We start from the raw sequence: 18,909 nt of genomic DNA, 5'->3' as shown, positions 1-18,909 counted from the left end.
GAGGTGGTGTCGCAGCGGCTACCGACATCAACGCGAAAAAAATCCAGCGTACTCTTCCGAGAGCGTTGACAGAAGGCATTCGCCCCACATATTATTGTTTATTTGCCAGGTTGTTGTCCTGCCTGTCAGTGTAACTTTTTTTTCCCCTGTAGAATTCTAAGTGACTTTATTTTCTGGTGGAAGTCTCACATGCAGCTCTGGCCACACCCAGCTACACACGCACATACACACAGACACGTGCTCTACTGCTTCCTCTCAGCGTCTAGTGCTGCTGCTTTCATCTCCTCTTCTGATTATTGATCCTTACGAAAGAAAACAACAGAGGAGTTTTCAGAGCGTAACGACAGTGGTTAACAGCTGCTGCCGCATCGCAAGCTTTATTAAGTCAGTACTGCTTCTCCCTTTTCTTCCTTTCCTTCCTTCTTCTATTTTGTATCCAGCTCAGGTCCCTTTTTAACCGACCCCGCTGTTTTTTTTGTTGCTGTGTATTTTCATTTTCGCGGTGTATGCTGCTCGACAGAATCTGCGGACTCTTTGTTTCTCTTTCTCTTTGTTTCTCTTCTTTCATTTCCTTTCTTCTTCTTCGTTGCTGAGCAGGCGCGCAGCGGCGACACCAAAAGAATAATAGAACACGTATACGTATATATATATATATATATACGAACATAAATAAATACAGCCGCTCTCTCCTTTCTCCCTCCTCTTGCTCTTACAATTTGTTTTATCCTTCTGGTGAAACGGGAGCCTTCTTTTCTTCTTCATCAAGTAAGAGCTCCGTTGTGATACTTTTTTATTTTGTTTTCCGCTTCTTCCTCGCATTGGTGGCACTGCCACTGCTTCGTTGTCTTTCGTTGTCTTCTCCTTTTGCTAGCTCTCTTTTCCCCTCTTTCTCGGAGTTTTTCAGCGTCCAGAGTCCGGCATTTCGACATGCCACCGTCTGTCTCCAGCACAAAGAGCAGCCCCACCGCCGCGGTGGCGACGCCGGAGATCGACCTCAAAGACGTCGACGACGTGAACACGCACACCTCGGAGAGCGTGTGCAGCAGCAGTGGCACCGACGCCGACACGACCGGCACCACCCACAGTACGCACACCACCCTCCACCGGTGTTCTCTCACGACGCACTCCGTGATGGCAGAGCCGGCGCGTAACGCGGCACGTGTGCTGGGCGACTACGCTCGCTCGCCGAGATCTCCTACGCCGTGTGGGCTACCGGAGGACTTTGCTGCCGCAGCGTGCGCGACGGCTACGGTGACGGTTCCGCTTGGGTGTCTCTCCCCGGCTGAGAGTCCGGTGCGCGCCATCGCCTCTCCTCCTGCTGTGACTTCCGGAAAGAAAACACCAGCTCCGCCGCCTCCGATTGACTTCTGTGGACCTGCGAAGCCGCCGCCGCGTTCGTCGGACTCCCGTCTGCCCCCACCTCTGAGAGAGAAGGACCGTATCGACGTTGTTCGTGGGGTGGTGGGGGATGTCAGCGTGATATCTCCTGTTTCCAATAGACATGATGCTGTGCTCCCGACCATAACGCCCACCGCAGTAGCGTGTGCTAGCCCCACCAACGCCGGAGCGGAGAACAAAAACGGTGTTAGTAGTAGCAGCGATGGTGCTGTAGGAGGTGCGTTGAGGCCGCCGGCGTCGCCGTCTGCGCTGCACGCCTACAGTGCGCCATTCCATCCATTCGCAAAGGGTTTAATGGGTGTTAAGAACCGTGCCGGTTTTAGAACGAACGTAGCGGGAGGCGGTCCAACTGCCAATCTGGGCCACAGCTTCGGATTGGAGGGCAGCTCTTCTGTCCAAAACACCGTCTCACCCATCTCAACACCACACCAAGGCTACGCATCCTCCTGCGACTACACTCCCATGGACTGCCACCCGACACCCTGCACGATCGGGCTCTGCCTCAGTGATGAACAGCACAGTGGACTTGGCACCAGTGGCAGCTTGCACGCTCCACCCTCTATTGGTGGCATGCCGAGGCGGACCAGCTCGTCTGCTCAGCCCCATCACACCGACTTTACTTGCACGTCCGCTGGAAACGCGAACCCCTACGATGTGCACTGGCAAGACACAGGAGCCAGCTCCTGCTACTTCTCCCACTTTACCCATCCCGCGTCGAACCTTGACAGCAGTCTCGGCCTCGGTGCGGTTGGCTGCGAGGACGACGGCCTCCCCATGAACGAGGACGGCTACGTGTACACCCCCCTCACCTACAGCGAGGCCGGTCCCTCGCACGATGACCACTACCTTCACAACGGGGTCACACCCTCCTCCTTCGTGACGTCTGGCAGGCCGGAGAGGATACGGGGCATGGACGGCAGCGGTGGTGGTCCGTGGGCGTCGTCCGTTCCCGCAATGGGTCCAGATTGCACACTTCCCACCTACACGGAGCCGCAGCCGCCGTTTTTCTGCGACGGACCGCCGCCACCGCTCTGCACCGGCAACCCGCGCGGCGACTACGACTACAACGATGACGGGAACGCGTACGACGACATCAACGCTGTGTTTGAGGGGCAGGAGATGCCGTTTGATTCGTACATTCCGCAAGACGTGCAGCGGGTGGAGCATCTGGAGGACCTGGACTACATCTGTCAGGGCATTCTGGCAGAGGCAGCTGAGATGCAACGGCAGTATCAACGTCGGTGCCGCGAGCGTCAGTACTTGGCAGAGGAGGCGTTTGACGACGACGAGCTGGATAGTAGAATGGTGATTGCCCTCGACCTCGAAGGCCGCTCCCTCGGTCGCAAGGGCTCGATTTGCATCATCACCTTAGCCACGTACTCCGCCGTGTACATCATCGACATGGTTCTCCTCGGCGCGCGGGCGTTGAATGCTAACTCAGCCCTAAAGGCGGTATTAGAGTCGAACAGCATAACAAAACTCATGTTTGACTGTCGCGCTGACTGCGACGCGCTTTTCTTCCTCTACCGTGTCCGCCTGCGCAACGTGTGCGACCTGCAGATTTCGTCGTGCTTCGCGCTCTTTCCAATGGCGCATCATCTGCCCGGCATGAAGGATGTGTTTCGCGCCTTGGGTCTTTTTGCGGACGAAGACACCGACATCAAGGACGCTGGGCGGCATCTCTTCAACCCCAAGTCCGGCGGCAGCTTTGATCGCTGGGAGGAGCGACCCCTGCCAGACATCCTTCTGCAGTATTGTGCAGTGGATGTGAAATATTTTTTCGTGGCGAAGCTGATGCTGTGGGATCACTTAGATCAAGGTTTCAGCTTAGGTGAGGCGCGACTGGCCTCTGTGTGTGCGGGCCACTTCCTGGGCTGCTCGAAGGGCAACTCCTTGCGCGACTTTGAAATGCACTAATGAGGAAACAATTGCGCACGAGGTTTTTTCTTGTTGTTTTCTCCGCGATGGCCCCTCACCTTTTTTCGCCCTTCGCTGCTGCGGCACAGGGTTCTTGTGACGACAGGTGTTGTCTGCACTCTCTGTGTCCTCCTTTTCTTTTTTTCTTTGCATTCGAGCATTCGTCGTTGCGCTACAACGTGCTTTCTTTTGGCTTACGCTTGTCCATGGTAAATCCTCCTTCACTCCCTTTATCTTGCCGAGCCGTTACGCAGCGTTAAGAGACTTTTTTGTGCTTTTGTTTTGTTTTTTAATAAGTCTCTCCCTTTCTTGTCCCGATAAGGAGGAAAAAAATAAAAACAGCCACGTGTGCGTGGTTTGAAGCAGACTGATTTGATGTTGAAGCGCAGGCCACTCCACACACGTTTGACTTCGCCTCCTCTTCATTTTTTGTTCTTTTCTTCGTTCGTATTTTTTTTTCTTGCTATGCGCTGCGGCCGCGGTAGCGTCCCGCACGGTAATTCCGCAAGCACGGTTGTTTTGTTTCCCTTGTTAACCGTGGCGGTCGGCTCTTTGTTTTTTTTTGTTTTCTCCTGTCTCTTCACGCGCTTTTTCCGGTCGCCGAACGTGTGGAGTGAAGAACGTCAAGCGAAGCCATCGCAAAGCTGCGTGAGCGTGTATATGTGGATGCGCTTTAGGCCCGTCCTTTTCTTTTTTTCTTCTTCTTCGCGTATTTCTTTGCGTCATTTCGCTCCTTTTTTTTATAGCTTTTTTCATCTCTGTTTCTGTTCTCCGTCTTTTCGTGCTCCTGCGTCTGTATAGTAGCTTCGATTCTTCTTTGTCGTGAATTCTGCTGATACGTTGCTTCTTTCAATTTTCCCTTCTTTGCGTTGAGTGTGCGTGTAAGCGAGCACGAAGCTTCTCAGAACACTCCTCTATGCTTCTACGCAGCATAGACGCCCATAATATCATCAACGCTGGCTGCTCCATCAGCATCGACGCGTACAACGCGAACTGTGTTTGCGTTGTCGTCTCCTGCGTGTTGATTACTTCCACTGCGTCATCGTCATAAGGTTCATATATACCTATCTTTTTGTTTGTCTGTTTCTTATCTGGCACGGCAGTTTAAAGACCCGATTTGTTGGTGTGGCGCGTGTCCGTCGCGAAGGATAGGGTCGGAGTTGTTTTTCCTTTCGTTTTGTACTTCCCCATCTTATGTTGCTGCTGCGATAGAGCAACGACAGAAGAAGGAACGACGGTACCGCAGACAAATGATGCTGCAGCGTGAATGGACAGCTTCAAAGAAGGACACAAGGAACACGCTTTGAATGCAGATCCTCCTCGTGTGTCTGTTGCAAGAAAGACCACAGTGCGCTTGCGTTGGTGTCGTGCACATCGGCTGATGTGACGGATGCCTTCGCTTGCTCTAGCACAGAAACCAAACACCAGCCAAAAAGACAGACCCGAAGTACAGACGTCCGGCGCATCGCCTCAACACATGTTTTCCTTCGCTTCCTCTCGCTTCACTATCCCTCGACATGCTGATCAACTATTCCTTCGTCTTTTCTTTCTTGAGCGTGTTGGACTTTTGGTGAGGAGTACGCAGAAAATCTACGAGGCGGGTCTCATCCTCGCCATGAGCGCCTCTCCAGTCGCGGAGCCGAATACAGCTTCTGAGCACGCGCGGGAAGGCGACGTAGCTCGAGAAGACGCTGCGGCCTCTCGTGACAGCAACGTGCACGCGGAGCCGGTGGCACCACAGGGGCCTTCGCACACCGTTAAGGCAAGAAGTTTAGCTGCCGGCCAGGTGAATCGAATTGTGGAGGACGCCCTCCCGGAAGGGATCTCGGTGTCCCGCGACGCACGTGTTGCCTTGCAGAAGTGTGCCACCATCTCGCTGCTGTACCTGGCGTGCCTGGCTGACGCAGAACGCAAAGCGGCCGGCTCGTCCCGCACGACGCTGAACGTGCAAGACATACGAGCCGCACTCGAGGCGGCGGGTATGGCGCACCTGGTGCCGCTCATGACGACTGCCCCCAAGCGTTCGCGTGATTAAGCGTGGGAAGACTTAACGGGAGGTAGAGAGCCGTGGTGGAGCTCTGTTAATACATATTCGAATTGTAGAATGGTGAGGACGTCCTTGTCGAGATGATCTCGCATGTGTGAGCTGCAAAGAAAGGCAGGAAAACAAAACACGTGCTTTCATGAACACCGTTTTCATAGAGTATAGATGCATGCTGCCAAAAAAAGACAAAGCAAACAACAACAAACGAAGACAGGCAGATGTGCGGCCGTTGAGCCTCCAAAAGGGAGCCTCTCAAGGTTAAAAAAAACCGCCCCTCTCCTTCGTTTCTGAAGCGTCTGCTATGATGGTTACTCATACGAGAAGGGAGAAAGTGGCAAAAATAATTCCCCTTTCTGGCCGAGTACTCCGCGCTCTGCAAATCCGCTTCCGGCCTGCACGACGAACTGCGTGTATTCTGGCGGTACTAGCAGTTCTCCCCTCTCTACGAAAACTGTCGTTTTGTTTATTTACACACGCACACCTTCCCCCCCCAAAACAAGAAAGACTATTCCCCGCTTCTCTCTTTTGATCCGTTTTGCGTCGTTTGCTATTATTAGTTTTTGTTTTTCTTCCATGCTCAGTGTTGCCGGTGTTTTCTCTGTGGAGCATTCCTGTCGGGTTAAGTGAGGTGGTTGCGCTGGGTCTGTTCTTTCCCCTCCTTTGTATTCTCTCTCTCTCTCTCTGTTTCGTAACTCAATTCAACTTCTATTTAGCACTTTCGCGTTGCGTTGCGCGCCGTCAGCACCAATTGCTCCGTGAGCACCTTCTTTTTCTTTTTCTTTCTTCGCCTAGATTCGCACAACGAAACTGTTTCTAACATAGCGTCTTTTGATAATATATCGTTGAGCTTTTCCCTCTGTCTATTTTACCTACATCATGTTGACAGAAGCACGGACGCTTTTCTTTAGCTCCCTGCGGAGCAAGGAGCATCGACGACGTCAACAAGCCGCGGCGGTGTTTACCGCTCTTTGGCTGCTGAGTCTTCTCTTCACCATCACCACCAGCTTTTTGCTGATCTCTGTTCAGGCGCTGGTGTTGCTGAACACCGCGGCGTCGCTGATTGCGAGTGTCGTGACGCAGTCTCTCTGCAGCCGTGCAGGGACGCAGCCGAAGTACCCCTTTGTGTTCGGCCTCTTCCGCCTCAGCACCGTCATCCGACTGGGCGGCATCATCTTTCTTGTCTTTGGTTGTCTGACCACCATTGTGGAGTCCTTGCATCGCGGCATGCATCTGCATCATTCGAACTCCTACTACCTTCTTTGCATGGGCGCGGTCCAGCTGGCGTTTCAGGTTGTCTACCGCCGCGAGGTGCGCGTCGCGGATCGCGTCACGGGGCACCATGGCATGGCGGGTGCGCAGAGCGAAGACATTCTCTATCAGGCCTGCGCCACCGCCAGCAGCGAGGGTCGCGCTGTCGGGGGTGGTGACTTCTTTAAATCCCCCATCGACGTGCAGGCCGCGGCGGCGTCACCTACCACCCCCTTTGTGGGCGGTCGCACCGTGCAAAACAAGACCGCGACGGTGGTGCTCTATCTACTCTGCCCCCTCTCTTGCGTGGCGGTGAGCGTGCTGTTGATGCTCACGCACAGCGCCCTGTATGACACGGCCGGCGCGCTTCTACTGGCGGGCTACTACGGCTACGTTGGCTACTACGAAGGCTCCACCATGCTAGACCTCCTCATGAACAAGAGTGTGACGGATCTGCGGCGGAGCCGTAACTTGGAGCGCTGTCTGCGCAACGTCAAGATGCTCGATGGCGTGCTGCAGGTGCAGTCGACGGTGTGGTGGAACACAAACGTATCGGACAGCATGCTACTCATCCGTATTCGTCTCATGTCCGGGTGTGACGCGTGCGCAGTGTCACAGGCGGTGCGACGGCAACTGGTGGACCTCGCCACGCACGTGTATGTGGAGTGCTTCCCCGCAAACGGCGCCGAGGGCGGCATCGGCGACGGAAGTCCGATGATATGGGGCTTGTCAACGTTGAATGCTCATGGCCACAGCCACGACCACGGTCACTGCCATGAGCACGATCACGAGCACAGCCACAGCCACGACCACGGACACGGTCATGACCACGACAAACACGAGCACGAGCATGCGCGTCGTGCCGATTCAGATGGCGAGTTCGGAAATGCGGAGTATAGCTCGTCAACCAGAGAGCTGGGCGGGGAAACGAATTGCAGCGCCTTTCCTCCTCCCCCACCGGGACAGACGGCACCGGTTTTACCGTTCAACGCGACCGGCTGCGCGGCTGCACGACCTAGTGAGAGAGCCGCGGTCACATCCTTCCCCGCCCCTCCGTCTTCGTCGTCAGCAGTCGCGGGCAACGACGGTGGTGATTACCGCCGAAACCAGCCGCAACCGCCGTACAACGCCGAAGTAGCCGATACTAGCACTGCATACCCTGCCCCGCCAATCGTGACACCTCCTTCCTTTACACAGGCGCCCTATGGCCGTTATGACCAAGGCAGCCATTCTGCGCCTATGGTGGGCAGTGTCCGCCACGGACAGCCGATGCTGCGCAACAGCTCATCTGGCGTTGGGGGGTTTCCTCTTGCACCGCCGTCGTCGACCGCGCGGCCGGGAGACGCGCCGCCGCCGCCTGTCTACGCCTCCTTTCGCCCTCCCGCTGCCGATGATCTGCGCCGCCACTCCGCCTCTCACGATTATGTCTGAGAGGGTCGTGCAAAGAGAACGTGTGAACTTACTCTGGTCGAAGGGGCTCTCTCTCCCTCTGTTCTTTGAATAGCAGCCGTGATGTGCTAGCACGCGCTTTGCCAACTTGTATTGTTTTTTGTCGCGTCTCCCCGTTTCTTTAAGGCCGCATACGTCGAAAACAAACAAAAAATATGGAAAGGCTAAAAAAAAATGACGTGCAGAGCAATAGGGTCACCTTGTACATCTCCCTTTGTTTGTGTACTTCTACGTGGGCAAGGGAAGTTGCCGGCGTGCTGCGCTATGCTGACGTGAATGAATCAAGTCCACAGAAGCGGGTGGAGGCTGAAGAGGCGACGCGATGTGCAGTGACGATGACAACTTAAAAAGCTTTCCATACTTTCTGTTCTTCTTTTAAAATGGGCTCTTCTTTTTTCCGTTGCTTTCTGTTAGCGTTGCGCGTTCCTCATTTCTTCGAAAAGTCACGTTTTTTTTGCCGGTGCACGTTCCTCGTTGCCGCCGTGACATTCACATCGTCCTCAACGAGACGGCCTTTTCTATTCCCCACTCCCTCCCCAACCGGCTGGTGTAGCCGGCATGTCGATGGACGACCAAAGACAGCACTTTCACGTCGTCATCCGCGAGAGCCAGGCGGTGGAGGTTGTCGTGCCCCTGCCTTTCTTCTGTAAACCGCTCGCGGCCTCCATTCGCCCCTACGGCGGTGGCGAGGCGGGCCTCTTGGCCTCCTACTACGACCCGGAGCAACATGCGTGGGTGGTGCGTCAGCTGCCGTTGCACGAGTCGTGGCCACACCACCCTCCTCCGCTGCTCGTCGTGCGTGTGGTGACGTTGGTCGACCCGACCAATCTATACGAACTGCGCGTAGCACTGGCCAGCGTGTTGGACGGGATCGCGAACGACGACCTGTATGCCCTGCAACGCCGCTCGCAGCTGTACGGGCTGTTTGTCGAAGAGCACCTGGCGGATAAGTCGGGTGCCACCTTGCAGGCCGCTGCTGTGCAGGGGCAGCTGCCTCACCTTAGCGAGGCCGTTTCCCTCGCCGCTCCTCTGGAGGTGATGGAGGGGTTTGTGCTCACCGGCGGTGGCTTCCTCTCCGACTTCCCTGTTCTCCGTGAGGGCCCGGCGCTGCCGCGCTGCATGGACACGGTGTACGATGATGTGCTGGCTGGCGACGCGTTCTGTGGGCCGCCGATGCCGCCCGCTGCCACAGGATTTGACAGAGAAGCAAAGGAGGACGTCGCTGGTGCGGGTGCGGCGCAGGAGTACACGGCGTGGTCGGTGACGGCGGCGGCAAACGCGGGGCTTGCGTGCTTCTCGTTGGGCCTGCGGCGCCGTAGTCCTTTGGAGTGGGCACGCGAAAATGAGTGGCGTGACGGACCTGCGTTACGTGACATGCAAATAAGCCCGCTGATGATCGGTGAGGCGACAACAGCGTGGTCGGGGCGAGGCGGCGGCGGCTCTTTCATCGGCTCCAATATAATCGAGGAAGGGGAGCTGCTGCACGATCCGACGGGACTCGTGGCGAGTCGAGACTCGAGCGTCGCTGGGGCGTTACCGCGCTCCACAATTGCTGGCGGCTCGTCCGTCGGCGCCCCGCGACCGTTGTTAGAGACGCTGACCTTACGCGGTGAGGTGGAGGTGAAGCTGTCACGGAAGGAGGGCGAGGAGTGGCACATTTCTCTCCCTCCACCACATGGAACTTTTTCCTTTGCGATGGGACCCAATCGGGAGCTCATGACGGTGGCGCGCCGGAACTTCTATTGCGAATAGAATTGCAGGAGTTGCTGCGCGTTGCGAACACAAGTAAAAGTGTGTGTTTCGCATTGTATTATTATTACCACTTTTTGTCATGGTTAGACTTCGTTTGCATCTGTAGAACTACCGTGCCCCCCCTTTTTTTTAGAGCTCTCATTGTTACTTCCGCACAAAGAAAAAGTGCAGCTAAAGTACTTCCGGAGGTTTATTACGCGAAAAGGAACTCCAAATTGAAGAAAAGAAAGTAGTTGCAGGGAGAACGCGTTTCCTCGCCTCTTCAGGTGGGCGTCCGGACAGAGCAAAGGCGGGCGGAAGAGACGGCTCCCACAACTCCATGCGCTTTCCTTTTCGTCAACGCCGCGGTCACCACTCCATCTCTTTCATTCCTCCACCGTTTCTCATCTCGTCAACTGTATTGTTTGCTGTCCTTCATGCACATCCGCGACGCCGTTCCGGAATACTCTGCAAAAAGAAGGTAGAGAACCTGAAGCAGCGATGCTGTCGCGAACGGCGCTGCGGTGCGTCAAGTACGGCTCGACGCCGAAGGACATCCGCTACGGCATGGAGGCCCGCAACGCACTCCTCGCCGGTGTGGAGAACTTAGTGAAGGCCGTCGGTGTCACCCTCGGCCCGAAAGGCCGCAACGTGATTCTTGAGATGCCGTACGCCAGCCCAAAGATTACCAAAGACGGCGTCACCGTGGCGAAGGCCATCGAGTTCGAGGATAGCTTTGAGAACCTGGGCGCCAACTTGGTCCGTCAAGTTGCGGGCCTGACGAACGACACGGCGGGGGATGGCACCACCACGGCCACGGTGCTATCCGGCGCAATCTTCAAAGAAGGCTTTCGCAGCGTGGCGACCGGCACGAACCCGATGGACCTGAAGCGTGGCATCGACCTTGCCTGCCGCGAGGTGCTCGTTTCTCTCGCGGAGCAGTCGCGTCCGGTGACGTCCAAGTCCGAAATCACGCAGGTGGCGATGATCTCGGCGAACATGGACCAGGAGATCGGCAGCCTGATTGGTGATGCAATGCAGCAGGTCGGCAAGGATGGGGTCATCACCACCCAAGAAGGTCGTTCCCTTAACACCGAGCTGGAGTTGGTGGAAGGGATGTCCTTTGAGCGCGGCTACACCTCTCCGTATTTTGTGACCAACACCAAGGCGCAGAAGTGCGAGCTGGAAAACGCGCTGGTGTACGTGGCGAACCGCAAGCTGACCAGTGTGGCCCACATTTTGCCCGCACTGAACTACGCGATTCAGCAGAAGCGGCCGCTGCTGGTGATTGCCGAAGACGTGGAGGGGGAGGCCATGCACACCTTCCTGTACAACAAGATCCAGGGCCGCATCAGTGGGTGTGCGGTGAAGGCACCCGGCTTCGGCGACATGCGCATCAACCAGCTGCAGGATATCGCTGTGTTTACAGGGTCCCAGATGATTTCCGAAGACTTGGGCCTTTCGCTGGACCAGAACGACTTCTCAGAGCGCTTTTTGGGCACATGCCGGAAGGTGACCGTCTCGCGCGACGAGTGCATCTTGATGGAGGGAGGTGGTAGCGCCATTGCCGTGGAGGAGCGTGTCCAGATGATCAAGGACATGATCTCCGCCGAGGACCACGAGTACAACCGCGAGCGGCTGGTGGAGCGCCTGGCGAAGCTGTCCGGCGGGGTGGCGGTGATCAAGGTGGGCGGCGCCTCGGAGGTGGAGATCAACGAGAAGAAGGACCGCATCATCGACGCGCTCAACGCCACACGGGCCGCCGTCTCCGAGGGCATCCTTGCGGGTGGCGGCACGGGTTTGTTGATCGCTTCACTGCGGCTGGAGGGCGTCTCGAAGGACCGCCGTCTGCCACCGGATATTCGCACCGGGGTGAACATTGTGAAGAAGGCGATTGGGCTGCCGGCGCGGTACATCGCGAACAACGCGGGGGTGGAGGGCAGCGTGGTGGCGGGAAAGATTTTAGCCCGCAGAGACCCCAGCTTTGGCTACAACGCGCAAACGGGCGAGTACGTGAACATGTTCGAGGCAGGCATTGTCGACCCAATGAAGGTGGTGAAGTCGGCCGTGGTAAACGCGTGCTCGGTGTCTGGCATGATGATCACGACGGAGGCGGCGGTGGTGGAGAAAGACCTTCTCGGCCGCGACACGCGCATCGAGGACGAGGGGATGGAGGATAAGGAGAAGAAGCGCGGCGTGGACACGTTACGCAAGCAGGTGAATGAGAAGAACGCGCCGATGCCGAAGATGGCGCCTCCCATGAAGTTTGACATGAAGGGTCTGTAAGCCGTTACACTCGGCGTTGACACCTATTGAGGTAGGGGGTCGTTGGGCGAAAGGGCTTGAAATTCAAATTCATGTTTGTTTGTTTCGCAAAGTTTTTGACCACGGCTGTTCCGCTTTTATGAGGTTGCGAGCTCGCTTCTCTATGAATGAAGCGGAGCACACACCTCTCCCCATCTTCGCTTCCTTTGCTATCGCTATTCTTATGCAGCCGTGCAGCGGTATTTCGTTGACTGCCACATATTTTTTTTTTAAACCGCATTTTTGTTTGTTGTCGCGGCGAGAATGCCCGTCACGTATCGTACGGAAGAAAAAATTAGAAACGATCAACCCGACAGCGCTTGGCTGGTAACGCGACCGCTTGACTTGGAGCCAGATCGGCAGCAGGCGTTTGAGACAACTCCGTGACGCTAGACCCTACCTTTTAAGGACCAGTTTCTTCTCTTGAAAGTCTTGCGAACAGGGCAGGCACGATACAGGTTTCAACAACGTCCGCGAGCGGTTCTCCAATTCCGTTTTTCTTTTAGTGTGGCCCTTTTCAAACGATGAAATAAAAAAAACCCTAACAGTTTGATGCACGTTCAGCAGCTACGCTTCAACAGCCAACGAGGCGGATCTGTATCGTCCCATCTCAAGCAACTTATTCTTCCTGATGCATCTGCTTTTTTTTTTCTCCTTCTCGCACGCTCACCTGTAACGATGCACCTTCTGCACTCATATTGCTTAACGACAGCTCCCAGTGCGTGTGACCCTCGATACGCGTCAGAACTTGTTCCCCCCCACACACCTACACATGTAATCATCTCCTCTGCTGTAACCCTCTTTATATATCCGCTTGTGCAAGCACAAACAACGCAAATTGACGTGGCCCATTGAGCTCTCCACATTTCTTATAGTTTGCTTATATTGACCTACACACATCTATATACTTGTGCACCATACACTTCTGAGGATATCCAGTTACCGCGTTTTGTGACGTCTTCATTTTTTGTTCTCCGCAAGTCAGTTCTCGAGTTTCGCAGTTACTTTTGCGCTTGTACAGCTCTTCCGTTTCGCTTCCTTTTTCTCTGTGGTCACCTAATACTGCTGCTGTCGCTCTTCTCTTTTTTTTTAGTTACTTCTCTCTTTCCTGTGGAAACTCCTCCAAAAGCAAACATCCTTCGCATCTTCACGTCAAGCCGCCACTGCGTGGTAGTGTCACTTTTTGGAATTCAAAGTGAGCCATTCATATTACTGTTATTGTTTTTCCCCTGATAACTACCGCAAGTAGAAAGTGCGAAAGAAGCGAAGGGAATTGCGCTACAGGTCCTCTTTTTTTTTCTTCTCTTTCTTGTTTATATTTCGTCTCTTCGATATGTCTGGCGAAATGAAAATTTTGAAGCCCAAGACGGTGCTTGACGACCGCCCTGACGAGGTCCGCAAGCCGGTCAAGTTGATTCTCCTGGGCGATAGCGCCGTCGGTAAATCGAAGCTGGTGGAGCGGTTCCTCATGCAGCGCTACGTGCCAGTGCAGATGTCCACCTACGCCCTCACGCTCTACCGCTACGACTTCATCGCGGATGATAATGAGGAGGTCGATGTGGATATTTGGGACACGGCAGGGCAGGAACGCTTTGCCACGGTGCACCCCAGCTACTACCACGAGGCCCACGCCTGCATTCTCGTCTTCGACAGCACCCGGAAGGCCACCTACAAGAATTTAGAAAAGTGGCTGGCAGAGATGCGCAACTACCGCGAGCACATCCCGTGCATCGTCGCGTGCAACAAAATCGATGTCGATCCTACAGTGACGAGCAAGAGTTTTGCCTTCGCGACCAAGTACAATTTTCCGTTGTACTACGTCTCGGCGGCAGATGGCACGAATGTGGTGCAGCTGTTCGAAAGTGCCATCTCGACAGCGGCCGCCTACAAGAAGAATCCGTCCAAGGATGATTACATGGCGCACATCATCGATATGCTGAAGGATGACAAGAGCAAGCCGGTGCCTGCATCGTCGTGAGAAGGAAAAAGTTAAAAAAGGAAAGGAATCAACCAGCTACATTCGGCACTTGTGATGCCATTCGATAGAACGTTGATGGGAGCACTTTTTGTTTTTACCCTGCTGTTGTTTCAGGGTTGCTGTATCCGTTTTCTCTCTCTCTCTCTATATATATATCTATATTTAAATATGGGTGCGTTCGTGTGCGCTGCTGTCACACTACTTTTGGGGCAAGGAACGGTAACATGGACAGAAGGACGGCGTCGGTGTCCAACGGAAATGAAGAAGAAGAAGAAGAAAAAAACGGGTAGGACGTGTCAAGCGTGTGTGTGTGCGTGTGCGTGCACCTCTGCCGCAAAGAAGACACACCGCTCTCTCCTTTCCTGGGCCAATGTTCTGTACCACACCGTTGAGGGAGAAGCTCGTTTCGGTTTTTGTCGGTTTTTGTTTTATTTCAAAAGAGATGCTCTTAAGCGATGTCGAGGTGCAGTGAATCGGTTTTTTTTTGGTTTACTTTTCGTTTGTAGATCACGTAACTGCGCGTAGAAGCGCAGCCGAGGCTCTTCGAATGGAAAAGAATTCTTTTGCTGGGCAGCTTGTTCGATCGACAACGATGTTTAAGTGCGGTGACGCCAGTTTGAAGGGAAGGAAATGCTTGCGTTTTTTCTTCCCTTTTTTTTTGTGTCACTACCGCTAAATGCGGCAGATGAAAACAAAGCCCGCTGCTCTCGGTCTCTCTCTCTCTCGACATGGTGCCACTTAACGTCTCACAGAAAAACAAATGACAAGGAAAGAAGCAGCCGCCTGGAGGGCCCCTCCCTCCCTCTCCTCCTTGTCCTTGTTAGACGTGTTATTGCACAAATGGTTCATTTACTTCGCACCTTCCTCAATGATGTTTCCTGTGCCTGCTGCCTCTGAACTCTTCAAAAAGCTGTTCTATTTTTCTCCTATAAGTGGATTACCGCTTTGCTGTTCTTCTAGCTTTCCATAGCTTCTTCCCTTGGAAAAAGAAACACTTTTTCTCCAGATATCATGCCGTTCGCTGTTCAGCCGCTGCCTTGGCGCTACGACGCGCTCGCGTCGAAGGGCATCTCGAAGGAGCAGGTCACCTTCCACTACGACAAACACCACAAGGGCTACGCGGTGAAGCTGAACGCTGCGGCGGAGGCAAACCCCGACCTGGCGTCGAAGTCGCTGGTGGAGATCATCAAGACGGTGAAGGGCCCCGCCTTCAACTCGGCCGCGCAGATCTTCAACCACGACTTCTACTGGCGCTGCATGTCGGCGAACGGCGGCGGCGAGCCCCACGGCAAGATCGCGAACGCCATCACGGAGAGCTTCGGTAGCTTTGCCAAGTTCAAGGAGGAGTTCACGGCTGCCGCGAACGGCCACTTCGGCTCCGGCTGGGCCTGGCTGGTGAAGGACACGGCCAGCGGCAAGCTGAAGGTGTACCAGTCGCACGATGCGAACTGTCCTCTGACGGAGGAGAACCTGAAGCCCATCCTGACGTGCGATGTGTGGGAGCATGCGTACTACATCGACTACCGGAACGACCGTGCCGCCTACGTCAACACGTGGTGGAAGGTGGTGAACTGGGACTTCGCCAACAAGTGCTACAGTGCCTCAAGCGGGTCCAGCTACGTAAACAGCGATTTGTAGTTGAAGCGAAAGAAAGTGAACTGAAAGATCGCCGGCCGGTATTGAAAAAATATGGAAATGCACGGGGTATTTTTTTTCTCGTTGGCCGACAGGGCATCGCGTGTTCCAGTCTTCAACAGCCTAATGTGCGAACGCCTCAACACTGTTGTGGTGGTGGGTATGGCGCTTGCACGATTGCCGGTGACTTCAGTATCCGTACGTCACCCGTCTGCGGTGCGTCCCCGTTCTCGTTTTTTCTCCTTCTGTTGATGTCTTTTGTTTTGTTGTTGAGGAAAAAAGCAGAAGAGGACAGTTGTTCGATTCCTTTTACTGTTTTATACATGCTGTTTTTCAATCTGCGCGTGAGTTGACACATTCGGCTGAGGGTGCAAGCGGCTTGTAGGTATGGCGAGCCGAAGGCGTGGACACAGTCTTGAAAGATAATAGGAATAATGAAGCTTTCAAGAAGAGAAAAGGGGAACAGATTAGTAAGCGTGGCAACGTGGGAGAAGAGGATGCCAGCGATTCGATTCTCCTTTTTAAGATCTTTTTGTTCTTCGTGTACTTCATTGTTTAACGGTGCTTCGATCCTCTATATAAATTTCGGGCATCGCAGCTCCACTTTCTTCGATACTGCTCAGCTCCGTGACGGGAGGAAGCGCTTTCCACATTCCTTTCCAATTTATGAACTTATTACACTAACTTGTGCTTTACTGGTTTACTCTTCTGTTGTGCTTTACAGCTGCACACGACGTTACGGAACACAACAGTACGCCGTCAACACCAAATGCAATAATGGTGGTTTTGTCTGTTGTGAAGAGTCTAAGGCTTTCTCCTCTTTTCTTTGTCTTTAAATGTTTCCACAGCTTTTGTTTTTTACTCTTTGCATTCATTGAGACGGTAATTTGTGCTCACTCATGCAATGGGAGTATGGTGAACTACGGCAACGCAGCTAAGCGACGAGTGCAGGTCAGCACATCATCTCAGTTTTTGTTGTTATTATTATTATCATTATTATTATTATGCTAAAGAAACGGAGTGGGATAGAACACGGCTTTAGCAAGCAAACGGAGGCAGGGAAAAAGGAACGCGTGTCTTTTTGGCTGATCCCGCACGCATCCATTCGAGAGGAGGAGAGAACGAGAAAAGGGAGGTTGGGTCAGCGTACGTCATTTCTGGCTTTTATTGGCAAACAACGCCGTTCGTGTTTCTTGCGGTCGAATTGAGTTCTTCAAGAAATCCCCCACCCCGTCACGGCGCTTTGTTGTATCCCACCACTCCGCTCCTTTCTGTATTCGATCACCATCGTTGCCACTCCTTTATCCCTCCGCTCTAAATTCCCCTCTTTTTCCATTCGTTAATGCGCACCTGACGCATACCACTAAACCACAAATCCTGAAACACACAAATGCACGCTGAAAGGATTCACAACCGCCCTATCACTTACTCGTTAGCACTTTTCGACGTCTCTTACCTGCTTTTTGTAGCTGTTTGACCTCGTATTTACCTACTAAATACCTTTCTTCAGATATCATGCCGTTCGCTGTTCAGCCGCTGCCTTGGGGCTATGACGCGCTCGCGTCGAAGGGCATCTCGAAGGAGCAGGTCACCTTCCACTACGACAAACACCACAAGGGCTACGCGGTGAAGCTGAACGCTGCGGCGGAGGCAAACCCCGACCTGGCGTCGAAGTCGCTGGTGGAGATCATCAAGACGGTGAAGGGCCCCGCCTTCAACTCGGCCGCGCAGATCTTCAACCACGACTTCTACTGGCGCTGCATGTCGGCGAACGGCGGCGGCGAGCCCCACGGCAAGATCGCGAACGCCATCACGGAGAGCTTCGGTAGCTTTGCCAAGTTCAAGGAGGAGTTCACGGCTGCCGCGAACGGCCACTTCGGCTCCGGCTGGGCCTGGCTGGTGAAGGACACGGCCAGCGGCAAGCTGAAGGTGTACCAGTCGCACGATGCGAACTGTCCTCTGACGGAGGAGAACCTGAAGCCCATCCTGACGTGCGATGTGTGGGAGCATGCGTACTACATCGACTACCGGAACGACCGTGCCGCCTACGTCAACACGTGGTGGAAGGTGGTGAACTGGGACTTCGCCAACAAGTGCTACAGTGCCTCAAGCGGGTCCAGCTACGTAAACAGCGATTTGTAGTTGAAGCGAAAGAAAGTGAACTGAAAGATCGCCGGCCGGTATTGAAAAAATATGGAAATGCACGGGGTATTTTTTTTCTCGTTGGCCGACAGGGCATCGCGTGTTCCAGTCTTCAACAGCCTAATGTGCGAACGCCTCAACACTGTTGTGGTGGTGGGTATGGCGCTTGCACGATTGCCGGTGACTTCAGTATCCGTACGTCACCCGTCTGCGGTGCGTCCCCGTTCTCGTTTTTTCTCCTTCTGTTGATGTCTTTTGTTTTGTTGTTGAGGAAAAAAGCAGAAGAGGACAGTTGTTCGATTCCTTTTACTGTTTTATACATGCTGTTTTTCAATCTGCGCGTGAGTTGACACATTCGGCTGAGGGTGCAAGCGGCTTGTAGGTATGGCGAGCCGAAGGCGTGGACACAGTCTTGAAAGATAATAGGAATAATGAAGCTTTCAAGAAGAGAAAAGGGGAACAGATTAGTAAGCGTGGCAACGTGGGAGAAGAGGATGCCAGCGATTCGATTCTCCTTTTTAAGATCTTTTTGTTCTTCGTGTACTTCATTGTTTAACGGTGCTTCGATCCTCTATATAAATTTCGGGCATCGCAGCTCCACTTTCTTCGATACTGCTCAGCTCCGTGACGGGAGGAAGCGCTTTCCACATTCCTTTCCAATTTATGAACTTATTACACTAACTTGTGCTTTACTGGTTTACTCTTCTGTTGTGCTTTACAGCTGCACACGACGTTACGGAACACAACAGTACGCCGTCAACACCAAATGCAATAATGGTGGTTTTGTCTGTTGTGAAGAGTCTAAGGCTTTCTCCTCTTTTCTTTGTCTTTAAATGTTTCCACAGCTTTTGTTTTTTACTCTTTGCATTCATTGAGACGGTAATTTGTGCTCACTCATGCAATGGGAGTATGGTGAACTACGGCAACGCAGCTAAGCGACGAGTGCAGGTCAGCACATCATCTCAGTTTTTGTTGTTATTATTATTATCATTATTATTATTATGCTAAAGAAACGGAGTGGGATAGAACACGGCTTTAGCAAGCAAACGGAGGCAGGGAAAAA

The 18,909-nt window shown here is 53.7% G+C and overlaps 8 protein-coding genes across 11 annotated transcripts; all 8 read left to right on the top strand.

The window, feature by feature from the left end:
• Positions 1 to 927: 927 nt before the first annotated feature.
• ABB37_01243 (hypothetical protein) lies at positions 928 to 3,315 on the top strand (the record flags this gene model as incomplete). Its single annotated transcript, XM_015797669.1, has 1 exon — positions 928 to 3,315. One exon carries the CDS (start codon positions 928 to 930, stop codon positions 3,313 to 3,315), a length of 2,388 nt encoding a protein of 795 aa, XP_015663189.1.
• Positions 3,316 to 4,869: 1,554 nt separating this feature from the next.
• ABB37_01242 (hypothetical protein) lies at positions 4,870 to 5,350 on the top strand (the record flags this gene model as incomplete). 2 transcript variants are annotated; one of them, XM_015797668.1, is made up of 1 exon in its annotated part: positions 4,870 to 5,350. In XM_015797668.1, exon 1 carries the CDS (start codon positions 4,931 to 4,933, stop codon positions 5,348 to 5,350), a length of 420 nt encoding a protein of 139 aa, XP_015663188.1. In that variant the 5' UTR covers positions 4,870 to 4,930. The 2 variants fall into 2 exon arrangements, with proteins under 2 accessions (XP_015663188.1, XP_015663187.1); XM_015797667.1 differs by having other exon boundaries at positions 4,890 to 5,350.
• Positions 5,351 to 5,915: 565 nt separating this feature from the next.
• ABB37_01241 (hypothetical protein) lies at positions 5,916 to 8,038 on the top strand (the record flags this gene model as incomplete). Its single annotated transcript, XM_015797666.1, has 1 exon — positions 5,916 to 8,038. Exon 1 carries the CDS (start codon positions 6,236 to 6,238, stop codon positions 8,036 to 8,038), a length of 1,803 nt encoding a protein of 600 aa, XP_015663186.1. The 5' UTR covers positions 5,916 to 6,235.
• A 431-nt stretch (positions 8,039 to 8,469) lies between these two features.
• ABB37_01240 (hypothetical protein) lies at positions 8,470 to 9,808 on the top strand (the record flags this gene model as incomplete). Its single annotated transcript, XM_015797665.1, has 1 exon — positions 8,470 to 9,808. The coding sequence occupies exon 1, from the start codon at positions 8,615 to 8,617 to the stop codon at positions 9,806 to 9,808; it is 1,194 nt and encodes a 397-aa protein (XP_015663185.1). The 5' UTR covers positions 8,470 to 8,614.
• A 456-nt stretch (positions 9,809 to 10,264) lies between these two features.
• On the top strand, positions 10,265 to 12,073 carry ABB37_01239 (putative mitochondrial chaperonin HSP60, mitochondrial precursor; the record flags this gene model as incomplete). Of its 2 annotated transcripts, none has more annotated exons than XM_015797664.1 (1): positions 10,265 to 12,073. In XM_015797664.1, the coding sequence occupies exon 1, from the start codon at positions 10,289 to 10,291 to the stop codon at positions 12,071 to 12,073; it is 1,785 nt and encodes a 594-aa protein (XP_015663184.1). In that variant the 5' UTR covers positions 10,265 to 10,288. The 2 variants fall into 2 exon arrangements, with proteins under 2 accessions (XP_015663184.1, XP_015663183.1); XM_015797663.1 differs by having other exon boundaries at positions 10,268 to 12,073.
• A 729-nt stretch (positions 12,074 to 12,802) lies between these two features.
• On the top strand, positions 12,803 to 14,069 carry ABB37_01238 (putative rab11B GTPase; the record flags this gene model as incomplete). Its single annotated transcript, XM_015797662.1, has 1 exon — positions 12,803 to 14,069. The coding sequence occupies exon 1, from the start codon at positions 13,425 to 13,427 to the stop codon at positions 14,067 to 14,069; it is 645 nt and encodes a 214-aa protein (XP_015663182.1). The 5' UTR covers positions 12,803 to 13,424.
• Positions 14,070 to 14,978: 909 nt separating this feature from the next.
• Positions 14,979 to 15,707, top strand: ABB37_01237 (putative mitochondrial Iron superoxide dismutase; the record flags this gene model as incomplete). 2 transcript variants are annotated; one of them, XM_015797661.1, is made up of 1 exon in its annotated part: positions 14,979 to 15,707. In XM_015797661.1, the coding sequence occupies exon 1, from the start codon at positions 15,081 to 15,083 to the stop codon at positions 15,705 to 15,707; it is 627 nt and encodes a 208-aa protein (XP_015663181.1). In that variant the 5' UTR covers positions 14,979 to 15,080. The 2 variants fall into 2 exon arrangements, with proteins under 2 accessions (XP_015663181.1, XP_015663180.1); XM_015797660.1 differs by having other exon boundaries at positions 15,002 to 15,707.
• Positions 15,708 to 17,107: 1,400 nt separating this feature from the next.
• On the top strand, positions 17,108 to 17,846 carry ABB37_01236 (putative mitochondrial Iron superoxide dismutase; the record flags this gene model as incomplete). The annotated part of the gene is made up of 1 exon (XM_015797659.1): positions 17,108 to 17,846. The coding sequence occupies exon 1, from the start codon at positions 17,220 to 17,222 to the stop codon at positions 17,844 to 17,846; it is 627 nt and encodes a 208-aa protein (XP_015663179.1). The 5' UTR covers positions 17,108 to 17,219.
• Positions 17,847 to 18,909: the final 1,063 nt, after the last annotated feature.

The sequence above is a fragment of the Leptomonas pyrrhocoris genome (genome assembly GCF_001293395.1).
Source record: "Leptomonas pyrrhocoris isolate H10 chromosome Unknown, whole genome shotgun sequence".
NCBI lineage: Eukaryota > Euglenozoa > Kinetoplastea > Trypanosomatida > Trypanosomatidae > Leptomonas > Leptomonas pyrrhocoris.
Note: the sequence above shows the minus strand (reverse complement) of the source record. Positions and strands in the feature narration are given on the sequence as shown.